The following is a 22,165-nucleotide window of genomic DNA, read 5'->3' on the forward strand; positions in this document are numbered from 1 at the left end:
TAGTCTGTCAAATTCATAAAAGCAACTACTAGTAGCTGGCAAAGGGAAAGAAAACAAAACCGACTACACAATTCTTATTGAAATATTCATAATTACCAACTGCAGGGGCATAATTCTACCCAACAAGTAGGTCACAGTGGTAAATTTGAGTGCCCAAAGTTAGGCTTCTGTCTGTGCATTGGCCTGGTTTGCAAAGCTGCCTTACGCTTACAGCTCCTATTAGCTTCAGTGCGATTTTGTGGAGAGTTAGCACTTTTGAAAAAATCAGGCCATTTATATTTAGGCCTGAAAAGACAGATTTAGAAAACTTTTAAGCAGCCAGATTCAAACATTTTGCCTTACCTAACAAAGGAAGCAAACAGCAGCAGCAGTTCCCCAAAGGGAAGGCACCAAAGCCCTTCTCTCTGGAGAAGGACAGGGACACAGGATATGTCCACACAGAGCTTTGCAGAGACAGCCAAGTTCACTCTCCTGTGCCACAGGGACAACAGATATAAGCCAGCTCTTATCCAAAAGCATGGTCCCCTTATAAGCATTAAAATGTTATAGTATTTTGCTGGTAAGGACAGCCAGCTACCCACCCACTCAGGCTTCATGAGGGAGGACTACAGAGCTTCAGCTGGCTCAGAATAAGGAGAGGTGGTTGGTTTGGGCATATTTTGCATTGCCTGGCTCAGCTTCTGCCTTTCTTTAAAATAGCATTATTTCTCTTTTAGGGGCTCAAATATGTTTCAGAACAAGGTCAACAGAAGTGGAAGAGATAAAAGTCCAAGTAGAGAACATCAGAACTAAAACAGCTTTCCTCTAATCTTTTGGCAAAAGATAATGCTTATTCAGAAAAAAAAGTATATGAAGTATTTTGTTTATCTTTGTCTATTCTGCCAAATGACAAGGCAGCTTTTAGATAGTTTAATACCAGCTGAAATTGCTTATCTGCATGCAGGGAATTAAAGTATGAAGTTAATACACTATTGGTCACTGAAATTATTAAGATACGGTAATCTGTCCCTAATTCTATTTTTAAAGGAGTAGCAATGCTTGAAGGACCAATGTATGCTGTTGGTGGCCATGATGGATGGAGTTACCTTAATACCGTAGAAAGATGGGACCCACAAGCACGGCAATGGAATTACGTTGCTAGCATGTCAACACCTAGGAGCACCGTGGGGGTTGCAGCATTAAATAGCAAGTATGTAAACAGGAAAAACTCTCTTTGGTTTTTCATTTGCTTCCTTCCTTGGAAATAGAGTTTCTTAAGTTTTCTTTTCAATCTTGTAATAATTCATCACCTCAAGAAAACAAAGAGAATATATAGTGCACAAAAAATAAGAAAGGAAAGCTTTTCCTCTGTTGTGTGGTTTAAACATATTTCAGCCCTTTTAAGTTATAGCAATTTGAAAATGTTATTACACACATATCAAAATATTACCTACAATATAACTTATGGTGATATAAGATCAGCTGCTTTTAAAAAATATTCCAAGTACATGTCTACGTTTTAAAATCACTGGGTCTAAGGAAGCATCATTTCAATGAAAATGTACAGAAACAAAGTCATTCCTCTGTCATTTTACGTCTCCTGCATGCATCTACAACTTTAACATACAAGTTTGCAGTCAAGAATAATTTTTAAAAGGTTAGAGGTATACAGTGTGTTCAATAAAAGGAAGACAAATTTAATAATTAGGTATGGAACAAACAGCCTTCTATAAGCCTTATCCTACCCAGATTTATTCTGCCCATCTGCTTAAATACACTGAGATCATGTGTTCACTGTACATTGGTTTTCCCAACAAGATTTTCAAAACTTACTTAGACATCCTCCTAAGACACTAAAGCACTTTTACATGGCAACAGACATATGCATGAATCTACTGTGCAACCTGTACTGATCAGTATGTTACACCTTGCTGTATGTTCCTATTGGAAAGTAGTTCTATTTCAGCATGAGGAAGAACAATTCATAACTTAATGCCTAACAGAATTTTTCTTCTTCAGCAACACAGTCTAGTGCTGGAAATACAAAAGCCTTGCAAAAGGCCCCAGGTTACGTTGGAGAGCATGGCTTGAGTCAACCTTCCTTCTTATTTAAATCTGTGGAACCTCTTAGCAACATCAGTTTGTAGGGGCCAGGAATACTACAGTTGCAGGCAGGCAACTGCATTTATCCTGAAACTTTATCACTGGCTTCCCTCTTCGCTTGTTAAATTCCAGAGAAAGAGAAGGATAACCAGCAGAAACAAAGATGTCAGCAAACAGATGTTTGTAAATGCAAAACTTCTTCACATAGAAGTTAGGGTTTGCATACAAACATGACATGATTGTAATCGTTAACTCAAAAGTCCAAGGGAGGCAGAACTGCCTATTGAAATCCCTGTTGTCTCTCAGAGGAAATGTTCTCAGCATAACCTTCACCAGAAACTCCTGTTGGTACCTTCCACAGCGACCTGCAGGAAACCACTTTGTCAAAGAGGAAATCCAGCCTGATCCTGACTCTGTTCTCAACCACTCCTGACACAAGCTGTCTCCAGCCTGGCTTAAATCATGTCTGTTAGTCTAGTGATGTAATTTCTGGCATTGCAGGGGAAGCCAAGATCAAATGTCCATCATTCAGTGCTACTGCTGCAGTCTAACCAAGCAGAATGCTTCTCCTTTTCCTGTTTCCCTAGGTCACACTGTATTTTTCTCTGTTCAGCCCCACCAGAAAAGACTTTAAGTTTCTGCAGAGCAACACTTTTTGACCAATAAATGGTTTACTGAAAACCAATCCATCAATAATGATATATTTGTTCTTTTCCTTAGAGAATGGGAAACGCTACCACATTTCTAGACATGTTATGAAAAACAAAAAATCCCAACCAATCTGTTTGTATACACAGTGATTTCCTCTCTCTGTGAAAGCTGTGTAAACACATAGTCTGTATCTAATGGCATGATGTGAAAAGAAAACAAGTCAAATCCTCAAGTTTTTTTATGGGTCAAGCAACAAACTGTACAATTGAACTCAAGTCTGCCTTCCATTCACAAACATTAGTAAAGAGAGGTAGAAATTTTGTATTATTCTAACAGTGGTCAAGAATTTTCTAGCAGTCTAAAAAATTTTCCAGTCACTGGAGAAAAACAGGCACTTCTCAAGCAAAATTCAACTGATTTGTTTTACGTGACTTACTCTGGACAAGTCCACCTGTTCTCTAGGTTGCACTAAGTAAATTCAATTTCATGACAGTAAGTAATAGCTGGGATTTGAAAGAGACCTGAACAATTGGCACACCCAACCTCTAAACACATCTGCTGTTACATCCAGTATGCACACTATCATAGTCTAGCAACATCTAAGTTAGCTTGAAATACAAAAGAAATTCAGGCTTTGTAAAATTCATTGACAAAAAGCCACCCCCCCCATGCTTCTTAATGTGGATATCACCGTTTATTCTCACATGTTGTCCCAACATCAGCTGGTTTAAATTTCCATCTGTTTGATGCCTTTAGGCTGAACAGACAAGATGACATACCTGTACGGGAACTTCTGTCCAGCAGACTTCCTTAAATACAAACACTGAGAAAAATATATTGAATATATTTTTGACATATGTTTTTGATATATAATGATATTATTAAAGTTCTTTTACATATTAGCAGTACAGGAAAAATGCTTAATGACTAAGATGTCAAATACTCCATAAGCCTGTCATAGGGAATACTACCCATATTTTCTAACATATGTAGCATCTTTCAGTTAAATTCCACCTATAGCTCACATCTAAAGAAGCTGATATGCATTTTTAAGCTTGATTTTCATATGTGACTTCTTGAAAGTTTACACTGGAAATGAAGAACTTCCTCCATTCAGCATGCAAAACCCTCTGTGCAAAGCAAGTTCCAGAGTGTAGCTGTCAGATAGCAAATAATGGGCATAACGATAATTTTAAAGCAGTCTGAATGCAGTTAACCAAATAAAATTCTTATCAAAATGAGAGACTAAAGACTGAAATTGTTTGCCTTCTCACGGGTAATTATCCCAGACTGTATGCTGTTGGTGGACGAGATGGGAGCTCCTGCTTAAAATCAATGGAATGTTTCGATCCGCACACAAATAAGTGGAGTATATGTGCTTCGATGTCCAAGAGAAGAGGTGGCGTTGGTGTTGCAACATACAACGGGTTTTTATATGCTGTGGGAGGTCACGATGCACCTGCTTCCAACCACTGCTCTCGACTTTCTGACTGTGTAGAAAGGTAAGGAATTTTTTTTTCTTTATTTTTCCATTCCAGGAAGGAAATATAAAATAATTTATAGCAGCAAGGGAAATCGCTTCACAATTGGAACGTTATGTTTCTAAAACAGATTATGCTTTTTAAAATAATATTTTGAGCAGAATAACTGATTTCCAATGCTCTTGTGATAACAAAATAATTAACCCTCAGAAGCAAATTCCTCCCAGTTCCCCTCTATTTGAGCTGCCCAGGAGCCAGGTAAAGGCAACAAGTAAGACAAACTCAACATGTGACCTTTCTGTTTCTCAAGTGCCAAAACCCAGGTTCGGGCTACTTGTGTCATATATTGTAGGAACTAAATGCTTTTCAGTTGTGTCTTCCTCCACTAATTTGGCTGATATTGACCAAAAGGTTAAAAATATAATAAATATCACATCCTCAAACAGGCACTAGTCACTACACAGGTATTTTCTGATGGAGGAGACTGATGGAAAGAGCCTTGTTTCTGTAAGAATCTATGTTGCTATAGTTATCCATGGACACTCCTGTGTCATTTGGGGACAAGAAAGGAAAACTGAGCAAGTATTGAACTCCTTGTTATGAATAACGATGGCTAAGTTTTCTTGTCAGTTAGATGGTCTAAAGCTGGAACTACTGGAATTCGCTTGAATTTATATTGGAAACTAACTACATATCGGAAATAAAATCAACACTGGTGTAAAATACTGCCACACATTTTGTGTTACAAACTTTCATCAGCTGTATGAGATATTTAACTTCTTTTACAGTGAAATTTTCTGAAAACTGTAGTTCTGATAAGAAAGAGAAATCAAGAATCTTTATGGAGAAAGAAAAAAGAATATATTGAAATTAACTTTGCCGAGTCAACTGCTGGCCATGCTGTCATTTCCTCAGGCCTCACTTATGCTCAAAATGTACTGATTGTTTAATCTGATAGAAATGGAGAAACTGTAATCAAAAAGTGAAAATATGGGCATTTTTCATGTGCTTAAAGTCCCCTCTAGTGGCTAAATTAAGTATTTACTCACGTTACTCATAATTCTCTATACTAGTTCATGGTGTAAGCTGAACTGCAATACAGGAAAAAATAAGCAAATATCAGGAATTTAAATTTGAGTTGTGTTTCTACACTGTTTTTTTTTTTCTAATTTTAATCATAAAACATCCTAGGTATGATCCTAAAACAGACGCTTGGACAACAGTGGCCCCCCTGAGTGTACCTCGGGATGCTGTTGGAATTTGTCCTCTGGGGGACAGATTATACGCTGTTGGGGGCTATGATGGCCATACGTACCTGGATACTGTGGAGTCCTACGACGCTCAAAATAATGAGTGGACAGAGGTAATAGGAAGAACTGCCTAATAAATAATAGGAATCTTTGCTGCTGATAGGAAGAATTCTGTCCGAATAATGGACAAAAAAAAGATTATGTTGCAAAATTATCACTGGTTTTGTGAAAAAATATATATTAGGATGCAGTATACTGTAGTTGGGCTTGTATAAAATATTGGCTGCCTCTCCTGTGAAATAACTGTGTACAATTTTTCAGACCGAAGGGTGGAAGCAGTTCATGGGCGAGCGAAGCAGGTTGCACAGATCATTTTGTGCTTGAGGTGCTTCCCGGTGCCGCTGTCAGCGGGGCCGTGCCTTTGGCAGCAATGCCCTCGGCTGGAGGCCCTGCCAGGTGTTTGTATCTATGACTGTCACCAATGAGACCAAGAGGAAATATTTAAAACTGTCAAGATCTTTTTGTAGGTACACAGTCCACGGTTTTGGAACAAAGGATATGAAGGTCTTTTACAAAAGTTAAGAGCAAGAACATCAGCCTAAACTCCTGTAACTCTCAGCGGCTGCTAAAGCCTTTTCCCAAAAAGTCAAAGCTGTGTTTTCAGAGCCCTAGTTCAATCTAATTTTTTTAGCAGTACATTAGTTTGAGCAAAAAAAATGTTTTCCTTTTAATCTGCAAGTAATTTCTTCTAGTCCTATCCATGGGATGTCTACTAAAAATGTTTCATCCTTTTTCCTTTCTTTTTTTTTTCACATTTTTTAGGAAGTTCCTGTCAATATTGGAAGGGCTGGAGCTTGTGTTGTTGTTGTGAAGTTGCCCTGACGACTATAAATATTGTGAAACTAAACTTTGAGTGGAGTTTCATGAAGATAAGAAACATTTCCAGAGAGCAGTACAGACTATACGCATCTTAGCAGCCCACCATTATAAACAATACTTATATCTGAGCCATTATGCTATTTGAGCACAAAGGTGTCTTCCTGCGTTACAAATATCAGAGAATTTTGCATAAATGAATTACTTTATTATGCCTAATATATGAAAATTCAATAATACATTTAAATGGTTCGGGTTTGTCAGAAAAGTGTATCTGTTATTTATAAAATGCAGTAGTAAAGTGATAAATGGGTGTATAAGACTTCATAAACTTTTTTCTTTTCTATGTTGGCAGAAGGGCTAATGTTTATAAGAAGAGCTTTTATATTTTAAGTAAATGAAAATGGATTAGAGAGAAACACCTTCAACAGAGAACTGCACAGAAGGAAATATTTGCCCATAAATATCATTAGCAACAGAATATTCTCTGCAGAAGTGACTTCGTTTCTATATTCAGAAATTAAATTACTAAATTAACTTTAAAATCAAATCAGAGAAGCATAGAATTTGGTTGCTGTTCAACATCCAGCATTGCCAGTACTGTGACAGAATACCCATTTTTAGCAGTATAGTCAACTGAATAGTGCAAGTTAAGGAATAGCAGGGCTAAGGTATCTTTGTGTTATTAAGTATGTGCCAACAGAAAGAAATCTCTTTCGTCAAAACACAATGCTAATGTAATTTGCAATCATTTCCACAGTGCGTAGATATGTAACATTTTAATGCTGATCAGTGTGTCAAGTTATTCATGGATTTGTCTTGGCCCACTAACCATCCGTCAGTATGTGTTAAATGAATTTCACTATTCTTGGGATAATCACAATGCATTAAATTTTAAAACAATCATATAATAACATTCCTTGAATATAACTTATAAACCAGAATTTTTATATCATATTGATATGACAATCTTTGACCTCAGCTGAAGATTACCAGCTTTCTCTCATGTACAGTAGAAACATGGTAAGAAGAAACCACATCCACTGTGTAATGTTATATACCTTTTATATAAGCATGTTTATGTTTTATTTGAAATTAAGGGAATGCTAAGAATCAAGAAGAAACAGGAAAAGTGCTGAAAACAGCACATAATATTCCACATGCATGGTGTTTTCTTTTTGTGTGCCAAATTCTAATGAAGGTTTCGATTTGTTTGGCATAGATTTCTTTTTTTTTTATAATTTCAAATGCTGAAAGTGTATTTTAGAAAAAGAATGTATGTAAGATATTCTATGCTGTAAAGCACAATATTTGGACAGTATCTACTTCAGTGTTTGTTATGTTGTTTTGTCTGTATCAGAAAAATTCAGGACAGAGATGAAAATTCTTTGAACGTGTAGACTGACTTTCCTGATAGAATACTGTGTTTTCAGAATCCAGCAATATGCTATTTTAAAAAATTTATAGTATGAATTCTATTGAATGCTTCTAAAGATGAAATCTCATAAGCGTATTTATAAAAGGAAAAACATTTTTAACTTTAAAAATCAATTATGTTTATATATAGCATGCTACATTCAAATAAACTTTACTTTCTATGCTAAGAAAATTTAGCCTGTATTTCAACAACTTTGTGGGTTTTATTTTACATCTTTTCAAGAATAGAAAATAGAGAAGTATCAAACTCCTTTTTTGTACTCTAAAAGAACAAAAGATCCTGTCTTAGTGTCCTTACTGCATCTAGTCCACGTAAACTAAAATGTACCTTCCTTCTAGCCCTTCCTTTTAGACTTTGCATGGAATTTGACGTTTGCTTGGGGTAAAAGGCAGCACACAGCCTCAAGTGAGAGGCATGGGTCCTTAGCTAATAGAGTGATTTACAAATATAAAGCTATATCTAAAAACCTAATCAAGACTACAGTAAGGAAAGAAAATGAAGACTTGAGCACAGAAGAGATCAGTTTTGAAGAACACAGACTGTGGGTGAGTGCCTTAACACAAACACGCAGGACCAGCCTTTGAGAGCCGCATGGCTTGCAAATGTTACGACTGCAGAGATGACAGAGTTCCCCTGCCTTTGTCCCCTCCTTCAGCTGGCAAAATTTATTAAAAGTTTTATCAGTAAACAAGACATGAGACTCTTAGGAAAAACACCTACATATAAACAATCCCCTTAAACATAGCTTTAAATATACTACCATTCCCGTAGTTTAAAAAAGTCTCAAAAACAATATTAGAAGAAAATTACACTTTCTGTGTTTCTTTACTGTTCTCTAAACAAGTCATGCCATGACGTTTGCTTATTTAAAAAATAGCATAAGACAGAAAAATTGTAGTATTCTTTTAGCTTGCAGCATGCAGCTACATTTATCAGTTTGATAAATTCGGTAGCTCTTCCTACCATGAACCACAACCACTGAGACAGGGTATGTGAATATCTGCGTATGTGTTATGTGATGAGATGGTCTACTAATTTCTAAGGCAAGGCTGTGGTAACTCACACACTTTCTAAATTTTAAGTTTAAGGCTGTATCTTATCATAGAAACAACGCAAAGATAAATACAGATAAGGGGAAACAGGAAAAGATGGGAAGGGTAGGAAGCAGAGATAAGTCAGAAAGCAATCTGAATGCGACCTTATAAACTAAAGTCATCAGCTTGGGAAAGAATGGATTTAAAAACCACAAGCGGAGAACTAATTCTGCATCTCCCACTCTTTGAGTGAAAACTCAAACTTCCACCTCTATCTGAAGAGGTGGTACTGAGAGATCTGCTTTTAAGGTGCCATGGGAAGCAGAAGTGATGAAATATCTGTTTCTTTACACCGAGTACTTTTATGTGCAACTGTACAGCTGGGATCAGGTTGTGCATATGTTGGTAACACTGTTCGGAGCTGTTGATATTAAAGTTCATTTCGACTTGTAAAGAATAAGAGCAATATTACACACACACACATCCTGAATTAATTTCAAAATAATCTATTTTAGGATGACATGATGACAAGAATTATCATAAGATTAAAATCTTAAGTGCTAGAAAACATCAAAATAAAACTTGAACAGATATTTGAATTTAAGCAATAAAATGGCACAACTGAATTTTCCAGAGAAAGCAGTTTCTCGGTGTATTTAGTACTAAAGTTTGTTTTAGTTTTTTTTCTTCCATATTATTTGTACAGCAGTGAAAAATCATGTGAAAGGAAACTAGCAATTTGCAAAAGGAAATGGGACACCTGACAGGAAGATAGAAGTAAAGCAAACTGGAGAGAATTTGGAGATGTTTAGACATTATTAGGTGAGAGGAAATGCTAGAGATATTGTCTGATGAGGTGTCATCCCGTCACATTTCCTCTGTCTCTCCAAACATAAGTAGGTGCAATAGTTAGGTCATATCTTTGCTTATTAGGTACCCTGACAGCTGCACGCACAGCTGGCTCGCTTGCAAAGTGTGGGAGGGAGCCATCCTCTCTTATCTCTGACCTTGTACTGCTCTGTGCTTTTTATGATGACTCTCACTAGCAGAAGGTTTATTTGTGTTATTTCTTTTTTGCCCAAATAATTGTGTTTTCTTTCTTTTTTAAGCCCTGGCACCTAAACCACTTTTTTCCTCTTTGCACTGAGTGATAATCTCTACGTGAACTGGACCAGCAACGATATTTTATATAATGTAATGTATGGGAAGCAGGGGTGCTACTTATCCCATGAAATCAGTTCTGGGAAAGACTGAAGGTTCAGCTTAACCACTATCATGTCTCCATCTAAAGGTAGGAGATGTTTAGGCAAAGAGCTTAAGAACCAGCTAGCCCAGAAAAAAACACTCCATTACTTTAGCAAAGTTACCTTCAGTGATGTAACTGCATTACTGGAGCATTCATCTCCATAACACGTCTACGAGGTAGGAAAGCAGTATTACAGCTATTTACAATTGTCACAGAAAAAAAATAAATTATTTCCCTGAAAAAATACACTAAGAGAAGGACTTAGACCCAATTATTTCAACATCCAGGTTAGTTAATAGGCTGGTCTGTTTCAGACAGTATCTCCACTAAGCCAACAAGATTAATAGAAATTCGAAGCTTATTAGAGCTACCTAGTCAACTAGAGCTCATGCTGCCACCTTCTCTTTTTTCTGCCTTCTTGGTTGAGGAACTTAACAAAAATAGCTTTTCTACAGTACATGCTGAATTAGTTGAAGAGTGAAAATAAATCTTTTAACATGAAAGGGGACAATTGCTTGCACATGCCTGGCAGGAACAGGTGGGTAATTTCCTTGAAGGGAATCAATGCAGATGTCATGTGAGGCTAATCCTACCTCTTTCTACATGTATATTTCTGTACATGGTTATCACATGATCTAATTTTTTTGCTTCCCATCAGACCCTAAACTCATGCAGAGATGGGTGTACCATGCTAAACACATACTGAAGCCCAGGTATTTAGCATCTGACTCCTCAAAAGCAAAATCCTGCACTGAAATTAGCTCATTTTCTCTGACCCCGGACATCATAAAAATTGCATGCTGAATAAATTGCAATGAATTTATTTGTACATTTCAGCATAGGTCCTTCCCATGGGGAAATTTCATTTTATTGATTAGAATTAATTCCTGGAGAGATTAAACTGAACTTCTGTAACAGTCACCACTGACATAGTATTTCTAAGAGGTTGTACGCTAAGAGTACCTACAGTTGATATTCAAGCCTCACCTCTTATTCCCTATCTCCTCTTACATGGAAAGGGCAGAATTTTATGAGAAGAAACATCTTTTCACTGCCACTTCCCCTCAGAAAGATGAAGGTCTGCTTTTTTCACAGTAAAACTGTATTTTTTTCATCTTTAAGATCTCTGATGATCTTATCTCTTGCCAAAGAAACCTGACAACAAAATGCTACATTCAACTATTCCTACTTTTCAATAAAGCTCCACTACATCATTTGCACATAGAGTCAGTAAAGGTTACAAACCTTTTCTTCCTCATGCCCACAACCCTGAGGACTTTTTTTCTCCATCACAATTCTACATATGCAAAAAGAATTGAAAAGAAAACTCTCTTCTCCTGTACACTTGTACATGTTTATGGAGTGTACAAAAGAGGGTGGCACTAACTTCACATTATCAAGATTTTTCACAAGCCAACCATATATGACTAAGAAGAAAATATATCCTCCACTTATTTGGACAACTCATTTGGGAAAGACTGTCCAGGAATGATCTTTAAATATGGTATTTTAAATATAGATTAATATTCTACACTTAGCAATAGAAAAACTATATGTAAAAGTGTGTTTGCATGTTACTCCAGCACTAAGTTTAATACAAGACACTTTCAGTTCCACTTGTCCTTTTTGGCGAGACAATGGATCTGTTTTAATCAAACTCAAAAAAGTCTCAATTTGCAGGAATGTTAAGAAAATACTCTAAGGTTTAGCCCAAACCATTTCTGCATTTTGAAAGTTACAAAAAGTGTTGAGGAATGGGTAGTGGATATGAAGACTAGGATAATTTGGGGCAAGACTGCGTGCTATTGGATACAAAACCAAAATATCATCTATGTGACTGTAAGGATTTTGGCTTTTCAAGGTAGGATTTTTCCATTTTATGTTTAGTCTTTGTTATCTCTTCCTTGGTCTGTGATTTCGGTGGCATTCCCTGATCAATTGGAGAGGCAACCTTTCATGTTCTCCTCTTCATTAGACATAGGCAGAAAAATATATAGAAAAGAAAAAAAAAACCACAAAACCCCAACCTTGGTACACAGATGAAATAATAAATCTGTTAGATCACAGACTGACATTCTGTTACCAGATTACTGCTTTATCTTCTGTTCCATAGATAAACTTGGTAAAAGGAGACTGTCCCTTTCCCTGAATAAATTTCACAACGGAATTGAGTACATTCCAGTAAATTACAACAACTAGTAAAAGTCACAACAACCAACAGAACGCCATCTAACTTTACCTGCAGTCATCTGAGACTGAAACGTCCTCTTTTCTCCTTCCTTTGAGAGTGAAGTGTCCTTCAGAACAATTATATGACTGATATATACACATATTATCAAAATAACACACTGGCAAGTCTTTTGACTCTAACCAGGTTTTCTCTTTTCTTCTGGAAATACACGTTTCTTCTGAACATTACAGTTTCTTATGCGTATAGTTTTCAATTTTTATGTATATGAGGCCACCTGAGGTAATTTCCTTCTATGTGTTTTCTGTTTTTTTTTGCTCCTAGTTTTCTATAACGCCTTCAATTTGTGTGCACTTATAAAACTGCTACCCTTTGGCCACATCATTTTCAGCCTTGAAAGCATCATAAGCATCTCTCTATTCTATTGCAAAATACCTTATTACAAAAATATTGCAATATCCCTGTAATGTATTGCCAAATATATAGCCCAGAAAACATTTTGTAGCATTAAAAGCAATGCAGATAATATGAAGAAAAATAACATAGGCAAAAATAGAGTATTATTTTTCATTTCTTGCATAAAACAGTTTTGCTAAACCACAATCTCAACTGATCAGTGCTAGATGTCTTAGAATTGCAGAAGCCAAGGACTGAATAGCCTGTATCCAAAGCTTAGAGGAACTTCCTCAGCATCACTTCAATCTGTGCTGTAACATGGGATCTTTTTATCAACAGGGTCACACATACTTCATTTTCTACATAGGATTTTTCTCATTGTTACTTGACGTCTGTCAGTGAATATTTCAGTCAGGGAAGGCATGAACCTGTTAAACACAGATCCACTTCTTAATAATGAGTCCTCAGCAAATTGGAAACAATTTTGCTCATAATCTAATGCTTGGAAAGTCAGGTGTTGAATACTGAGCTTTTCTGCTATTGCTCAAGCGTACAGAGAGACCATCGCAGCTCATGAATTCCGTTTAGGTGTAACAGTTTGCACTACAGGGTTTGCTCAGAAGATGGTGCTATGTGACAATTTTTAGAGAATCCTGGCTCTTACTAAGAGAATATGAAGCTAACAAGTAGTTATTTATCCTTTAAATATATATAATATATAAAATATTTATCCTTTAAATATAAATAAATTCTTCCCTATTTCAGAATCCCAAGAGCCTGCTACATTTTTCTGTGAAACTGTCTTCCATTCCTCCACTTTCACCGCGTGCACAAACGCACCCACTGCTGACCTCTGAAGAGCAATTTTGGAATCAGAGTTACACAGTTGCAGCAAATCACCTTCCTGTCAGTATTCCCAATGCAACAGTTGGTATTGCTGGTCCTGGGCCTGTCTGGTGGTTTCATCTCATTGAAAAAGTTGCTTGCTTCTTTTGCTGAGTGCATAAATGAAAACCACTTCTTAAGCTGCAAAGGCTCAAGATGAAGAGCTAACGACATGTGGACAGACTGATGAAGAAAATCCCTTATTTTCCAGCTGGTCCATTAGCCCACATCAACTAGCCCACACCACCTTTCCCTGACTTAACCCAGACACATCTAAGAGGCAGAGACTTTTGACTATGCTCTAAGTTAAGTTAAAACACCATAAATGTGTTAATACTCCATCATGAACCACCAGTATTATATGGCAAAGTTTGCTTTTGCTTTTTTAGGACAACACCTCTTCTCCTCCCCCAAGCCAATGCCTCAATAATTACAACTGTGGGGGGAAAAAAAAGCCAAAAAGGTCTTTATTTCTAGGGTACAAGCAGTAGAGATCCAAAAATCCAAATGGACACAATGCCTCAACTCCCCAAACTGCCCGGTCTCCAACTGGTCCCTTTTAAAAGCTAGATCTAATATTTGTATGCAACTGTTTACATTAAGAGTCTTGGTGGCTGTCTTTCCCTCCCTTCCTCTCTCTCCCCTCCTTCTTCTCATCACCAACCAGGAGCTTTCTTCCCATTTCTTCCAAAATTTTGAAAGCTATTCTACCCATTACCCTGCTCTTCTATTCTCATGTGCTCCTTAAAAACAAATAACCTGCCCTCAAATTCCCCAGACCTCTACAGGCCAATTCCCTGCCTTTCCTCCCTTTGAGTTTTTCCTTGTAGAGATCTAGCTCAGTAGTTGTGTGACAGTGCTTACATGTAAAATCCTGCAAGATAAAATAATGCCAGTTGTGAAAAAAGCAGTCCAAGCAGGAAGAGTTTTAATTTCAAGCATTCAAATGTAAGTTAATTTTTCTGAAAATAAAGATCAAATCAGCACTTCTAGATGAAAAAATGGCTTATGTGTATAGCTACTGAACAACTGATGATAATTGAAAAACCACATTCTGCCCAAGACATTTCTGATAAGAATTGATTATCAGAGACCTCATTAGTTTCTTTCACTCTACACTGTTTGTATTGAACAATAGTAAATAAAAAGTCTTGTGATGATTGTGTCTTTACAACTTTAAGTATTACACTGATACTCAGAAAAACATGTGCTTGTCAGACTCACAATTGGGAAAAACAGTTCGCCATATAAAGAAAAATTCATTTTAATCACACTCAGTAATCAGATTCTTTTGTGAAAAAAGGGGCCTGCAGCTGCTAGATGGAATCAAACACACTTTAAAAATAAAGAAGAATCACTGTGGCATGTTTTTCCCAAGCGACATTGTACACACTTCATTAACAATATTCTATAAAAATGAGAAAGATTGGAAAGAATAGGTCAGGAGCCAAACCCGATACTAAAGAGTAGGAAAAACCCCCAAAAGGAAACTAGAGGGAAGAGATTAGAAGAGCTCTGAGGAACCTCTCAAACTCCATTTCATCTTTTAAATACAATAAAATACTACATGCAAATCTCATTTGATGATTTAACACACTGAAGGACCATGAAGCAAAGCAGAAGCAATGAAGCTATGAGTATTCAAGAGTATTCATTACAGACATTTTTTCCTATTTTCTCCCTGCCAACTAATTAATTTTGTCAGATCAGAAAGCAAGGGGGTGTTTGGAATCTGTTTCACTCTATACTTAGTATTTTAGAGATGAAAATTATATATAAATTCATATTTCATTTATCTGGCATGCAGACATAGCAATGGAGTTAAAATTTATAGTCAAACGCCAAGAGGTTTTTATTTCATTTAGCAACAGAGGATTTAAGGGCCTTAACTGATTCTTGGTTAAAAAATAACAAAATACAAAATGTGATAGAATTTTCTTAAATTTTAAACATGGGTCTCACCTTCTGTGAATTTCACTTTACATATACTTTATTTGTTTGTTAGCTCCTTGTATTTGTTCTCTTTTGTTCAGTCAAGCCTTTTTTTTTTTTTTTTCCCCTTCACTAGGTTGTCATCATAAAGTCCTTATAATTCTCTCAGGACTGTCAAGTTCGTTCAGCCCTCAAGAGACAGATATAATGCAAGTTCTACTACATATGTTGGCATCTTGTCATAAGCGTACTGTAGCTAGAGATGAAAGTAAACTTTTGCTACAGTTATTTCAGGAATATTGTTTGGAAACTGATTCAATAATTGTCACTATCTTGAAAGGTTTATAGTCCCATAATTTATTTATATAACTTTTTTTATTAGTATCTAAACCAAAATCTTCCCAGGGAAACAATCTTGAAATGGCTTTATGTAGTCTGATCACTTAGTTTCCCTCACAGTAACTACTGAGGCAACCCACTTTTTTCCACGTAGTACATGTTCGTATGTTCTCAAAACGGTTGGCAAAATGGCATCAAAGTAAACAGACCCACAAGTGAAGGATTTGTTCTGAGCCCCACAACATCTCACACCCAGCCTTGACCAACGGAGCATGTTTTAAAGAGAGATAAGAAGTTAACTAGGAATCAAACAGTTGTCTAGTTGGTTCTAAATGTGCTAAGAGTATAAACATAGGGCTTTGTAGAATTGTGCTTGGATTGATAATTACAAGTAACAAGCTGTTGATTTGAGTGTGCAACTAACTTCTTGTTTTTCAGATGCTAGGGTTGTAGGCTTCCAGAGGAAACTGCTGAGTACATCAGAATAATAATAAAAAAAACCCCAAAAAACAGAAACCCAAAATTACAACCCCAAACTCCAAAAGAACGAATGCTCTCCCCCAAACCAGTCTGTAACAAAATACTGCATTCAAAACCTTTCCCTATGATTTCTCAGGTACACATTTTGGAGATGCAACATCAGCTACATCAAATACTGCACTTGAGCACAGTGAACAGGCAACAGTGCAACGTGATAGATGTAATGCCTCCAAAGGGAAATAGAAAACAACTGCTTAAAAGCAACAGTTAAAAGTTGTTTTTTATACCTTACATATTGCTAGAATCAGGACTTAAAGGGTCATTGCAACAATCTAAAAGTGATTTGCAAATTAAAATATACTTTCTGTGCACTGTATTAAAAATTTCTCTTTTCCACTGTTAAAAGTTTTTTTCCTCTTCTATTATAAACTGCTGTTAAGTAAAATAAATTCAAGCTCTACAGTTCATGGAGAAATAAATTTCTATTATAGATGTCACATCATACCTTACTCTTTCTGTAAACAGATTTTATTTTCTAAGTTTCATGAAGTACAGATACACTTCATAAAACAATAACTTAACTTTAAAATAAAGTACCTGGCAGACATGTATTAAACTTTGATGTCTTTTTTTTTTTTTTGCAGCCTACTGCCAGCCCCATCTCTAGACACTGCAGTAGTAAAATAAGGAATTTATTTATTTTACTCCTCAGTTTTTCAAAACGTAACCCACTAAGAAGATAAACTTGTTACTACTATGACTGCAATTGACTCTGCTCCCATGTCTAAGTAGATATGTTGCTCACGTTTCCAGGTTTGAGAATACGGGTAGATTGTAGGTGTTAATTATAACCAATACTAAAACGAGTCATCTTTACTTCTGTAAGAAAGTTATCTACCTACATCTGTATAGATTAGCTGACAAGGGCTGTTCTGAGTTAAACATAGTGTCATAGTGTCACAGTTTCCATATGGATATGGAAGAGAAATATAAGAATATTTTTGAAAATTGAAGAACTGATAATTTGATGCTATAGTTCAGTTTTCTGATTTTTTTAAAAATTAGTTTCTTCATATTCTGATTGATATATTTCATTTGATTTCAGGAATTTCTCCCCTTATTCAGTTTTCATCGTAAGCGAGTGGACATTACTAGAGGTTAAAAGAAGTATATCACCTCTCACAAGCAGTCACCAGCTTTTTTACCAATATCAAGAGCCAAAAAACAGTGGGGGGAATAAAACCTGTTTAAAAAAACTGTGCAAACTCCTAAATTAAGATTATAGCCCTCTGAAACTGTGACTGCCAAAGGACCGGAAAAGTGAAACTCAGTCTCTCACTGTGGAGAACTAACAAGGCTCAAACAAGAACAAACAAGCAAACAAATTATTTGAGAAGGATCAACAAACACAAAAATATGTGTCCTTTGACTTCTAATCTTTTATCAACCAATACTAAAATCAATCATTCAAGCTGAGATAATGAACCCTATGACTGAAACCATTCAACAAAAGCAAGAAAAATATATATATACATACACGCGCCACCCCCACCCCCCCCCCCCCCCCCCCACCCCGTAACCCTTCTGAATGAATGACCTTGGGATTTGCTTGCATTTCAGTCTTAGGAAAACTTTTCATGACATTAAACACTGTATCTTTAAAACTCCCTACAACTTGAAACTCCTGGCATTTCACCTCTGTCTAGTGGCATGCACAATAGTCTTGTAATTCAGTACAGACAAATTTTATTTTCAGTCTCCTGCAGGTGATACCTCAGAAAGTCACACAGTCTAGCCAGTATATCTGTAATGGCACTCCAAGCTATTTCTACAAAACAAATCAATTTTTAAATATGGTATTGAATTACAATATCAGTAATTTAATTTTGACTTGAAAAAAATACCACAAACAGCAGACTCTTTGGCTGATAGCATAAAGGAAGAGAAAAGAAAAAAACTGCATTTGAACACAAGAGAAGGTGAGGTTTGGATTATGTAGAAAATTCAAAATAGATCTGAAGCAGCATTTTTAGTGAAGGAAACAAAGATGTGCCATATCCCTGACTACATATCCATTACTTCTATGTTTTTTAAAGGTTTAAAAGCTTGTTATGTGTTTCATTAGTAAAAGATTTAACAGCAGGAAATTATATTACTGGAAAAAAAATAGCTGCATAGAGCTCTTACAAAAGGGAAGTACTATCTGTGTATGGTAATTTTACAGTGGACTCCTGTTTCTTTGGGGAAGGGAAGGGGTGACCATTTACTCAAATTGCTAACAAGGAAAGGGATTTGGTTGGAAAGATAACTCATATTAAAACTTGATATGCTAATTAGGATACTGAAATGCATAACAATTTTAAGAAAAAGTGGTTCTTTCTACTACATATTTATTCATTTGGACTGGCTTGCAGTAACTGGGTAATGATGATATAACTGACTAAATTCAAACTGCCATGAAATCTTTGTCATGTTTACTAAAGGAAGTTACTTTTCAGTTAGTAGGAGAAGTATTACTATGACACCAGGCTATGATTCTAAGCATGCTACTTATTTTTTTATTTTTATACCTGTTAAGAACTGGAATGACCACTGGACTTCAGTAGCCTTTTTGTTTTGAAAGGAGAAAAGAATAAAGATTAGTGCCACAAGACAGTAGGAACTTCAGGACTTCAAAAAACTCAAATTCTTTTAGGGAAATTCTTCAGTTATCTCCATCAGTACCATGTTCTTACATTGTACAGTACAAGCTTACAGTCTTTATGGTCTTAAACAGAAGGAAGGGACAAAAGGAGATGTTTTTGTGACTTCTAAATAAGGGGGGGAAAACAACACAATGAATCAAATGGGAAATGAGCCATAGTGGTGTTCTGCATTATTTACCAACAACTGAGGCGAGGGTTCTGCACCATTCAGCTTCAACATTCAGACTCCATCATAAGAGAGATAGATTGGTACCTAGGAAAGCTAAAAACTCTACTATAAGACAGCTACCTGCTTTAAACTGTTAAATATACATGCAATATTTAGAGCTCAAAATAATTACTTGTTTCTAGCACAAGTCTGTGTTTTAGACAGGCCTAGAAAAAATTCTTCCATCAAATGACTTTATAAATCAACATACCAGTCATCTGGGAAAAACAAATAAATCAATGGTCTCATTCTAAAACGCTTCTGCAAGGTAAAAACTTGAAAAGGTCAGATACCGCTAAAGATTATCTTTACAGTCACAATTAGGGACTTTGTCAGCACTGTTGGTTGTTCAGGCTGAGTGTAGCAGTGTCAGTTCACAACAGCAGAAGACTTGGTACGATGAGCCTCTTTGCAGAACAAAGACTACATACCATGTGTGAGACCAGCAAACCACTGCTCTGCAAGAGTTGAATGTGCTTCAATATACAGAACATAAGCAGTACTTAAAAACTGCTTGTCTTTTTAAATGCTGTGAATAATTTGAGGAGCCTATAATGCATAGCCTTTAATTACTGATAGTGCAGATCAAGATGGAGAGCTGGATGTGGCTGATCAGTCCTTAGAGGCTCTTGGGAAAAATTGAGAAAGTTCAAGAAAGGCCACATTGGTCTTTACATTTATTTTACTATGTCTGCAGTGCCGGAAGGCCCATAACAAAGGTGTTTCGGGACTACATTTAGGTCTGCTGCAATCTAATGTCATCAGTGGGAACGCAGGAGAAAAGGAGCCAAACCTGTGCTCTCTGTGAAAACCACAAAGACACAAGTCAGCCAAAGCTGGCCCAAGGAATACTGAAACCTTAACGTGTTAGCTAGCACCGATTAGTGGCAGATACTGGTTTGTATAATCAATGAAACAAACATTAAGAAAGGTGGCATTTGTTTCTTAGGCAGTCTGTCCAGGAATAGAGAGAGTGGGGGAATCACAGAACCACTGAGTTTGGAAGAGTTGGAGTTTGCTGCCCTGACTCAAAGCAGGGTCAACTAGAGCAGGTTGCTGTGTCCAGTCAGGTCTTGCATATCTGCAAGGATGGAGATGACACAGCCACTCTAGGCAACCCATTCCATTGCTGGACCATTCTCTCTGAAATACATGCCCCTGAGCAACCCGATCTAATTTCAAAGTTAGGTCTACTTTGAGAGTCTATGACAGGAAGTGTTCTGTTATTGCATTATTGTTTGTATTGGACATGAAAGCCTTTTTTTAAAGGCCAACACACTTACCCAGCATATTCATAGGGCTGGCAAGGATCTAGAGCTCCTGGCTCAAAGGTAAAAGCAAAGTGCTCTAATCTTACTCTTTCAGAGTCTTTACTTCAGGAAAGCAGCAGAGGATCTAAGTTTCAGATGGAACTACACCAAGACATTAAAAAAAAAAAAAATCCTATTTTAAAGAATTTTCACACTCCACCGAATGTTTCTTTTGTCTTGATTAACATTAAAAATGTTACAGCCTACAAGGAAAGGAACTCTTGCAGTTCAGTGGTGTCATAACACGATGTCATGCTGTGGTGCTACAGGTTTTAATACAAGTGCCAGAAAGTACCAATCGGCTGCAACATTATTTATAGTAAAATCGGTAGCATTTGACCTCTGATGTACTAACATTATAAGTGGCCATATATAACTGGACAGAAAAATTGGAGCAACTTTAGTAGCTAACTCTTAATTAATGCTTTCCCATCTTTCTGTATTAGGATTGTTCCTTTTGTACACAACAACAACAAAATCACAACAGCTTTTAAATAAACCTATAATTTATTCTTCAGTACATGAAATTATGTTAGGTTTTCAAGTTTGTCTTCACAAGGAAGGGCAAATATTTTCCTGAAATCCCATGAAACAGAAAATATATTAGCAAACGTACCCTTAATGGGGGGTTACTGAAGCATTACTTGTTATTCATATATTTGTGTCAGTTCTTTCTCTTAGTCTATGCCTGTTACACAGAAATATAATTGCAGCCTAATAGACTTTTTATGAATAGTATAATTTACATAATGTATAATTTTTAAGGTAGACTGAGGTTACTTTTTTAAAAAAAAGGTAAATTAAACATTTTAAAGAGTTAAGATTGTAAGAAAATGGAAATGTAATGCAAAGCTGGAGAAGAGTTATGCAACTCGTTCGAAACTGAAAAGCACTAATTTGCATTTCTGTAATCATTAATAGGGGTTATGGGGTGTCAATTATGTTCCACATGTGACCTTTTTAGTTTCTAGGTAATGTACCTCAATTAATTGTCTGTGGCATCATAAAACACCTTTTTCACTGCACCATGACTATGAAAAGCAATAAAACTCTTCCTCTGCAGCTGAAGTATGAAATGCACAACTGACCTTAGTACTTAGCAGTAGCTCACTGATGCTAATGCAGACCTTCTATTGGCATAAATTACCATGCAGTCAAAATTTGAGTGCTCGGCTAATGCTTTCCTAGTTCACGGTAGATTTTTGTGGAGTCACAGAAATGACCGTGCTTTGAAATTTCTGTTTCAGTCCTCTGTTGAATTGCATATTGAGAATTCTGCTTTAATGAAACTCAATAAGCTACTTTACATTTCAATGTAGATGTTGCTATGAAAGGCAAAACTGTGATTCAGTTACACTGTTCCTTTCTTAGGAATATAAATAAACCAAAAGTCTTGATATTGACAGGCATTACGAACACAGGTTGATGAACAAAATCAGATGGGTGTCATGCAATATTTTCTACCCAAGAGCCTTATGCTGTAAATATGATGTGTAAATACAACATGTGGATTAAAATCTGTCATTCATTCATTCAGTATTTTGCAAACATTCATATGAAGAAATTTTCATTTGCATTTTTTTCAAAAATTTCAAAAATAACCCAATAACCTTAGATTAAACTCACTGAAGCAAGAAAAATAAGTACATTTTTCAGCTTTCAAA

At 36.3% G+C, this 22,165-nt stretch overlaps 1 protein-coding gene across 1 annotated transcript in view; it reads left to right on the forward strand.

Annotated features, from left to right (window-relative positions):
• KLHL4 (kelch like family member 4) overlaps positions 1-6,346 on the forward strand; it is a 38,778-nt gene extending 32,432 nt beyond the window's left edge. Inside the window, exons 8-11 of the mRNA XM_068411992.1 lie at positions 1,027-1,189; positions 4,023-4,235; positions 5,406-5,577; positions 6,287-6,346. Coding sequence (XP_068268093.1) covers positions 1,027-1,189; positions 4,023-4,235; positions 5,406-5,577; positions 6,287-6,346 — 608 coding nt within the window. The remainder of the gene's footprint in view (positions 1-1,026; positions 1,190-4,022; positions 4,236-5,405; positions 5,578-6,286) is intronic.
• Positions 6,347-22,165: the final 15,819 nt, after the last annotated feature.

Source organism: Nyctibius grandis, chromosome 13, assembly GCF_013368605.1.
Source record: "Nyctibius grandis isolate bNycGra1 chromosome 13, bNycGra1.pri, whole genome shotgun sequence".
NCBI lineage: Eukaryota > Metazoa > Chordata > Aves > Nyctibiiformes > Nyctibiidae > Nyctibius > Nyctibius grandis.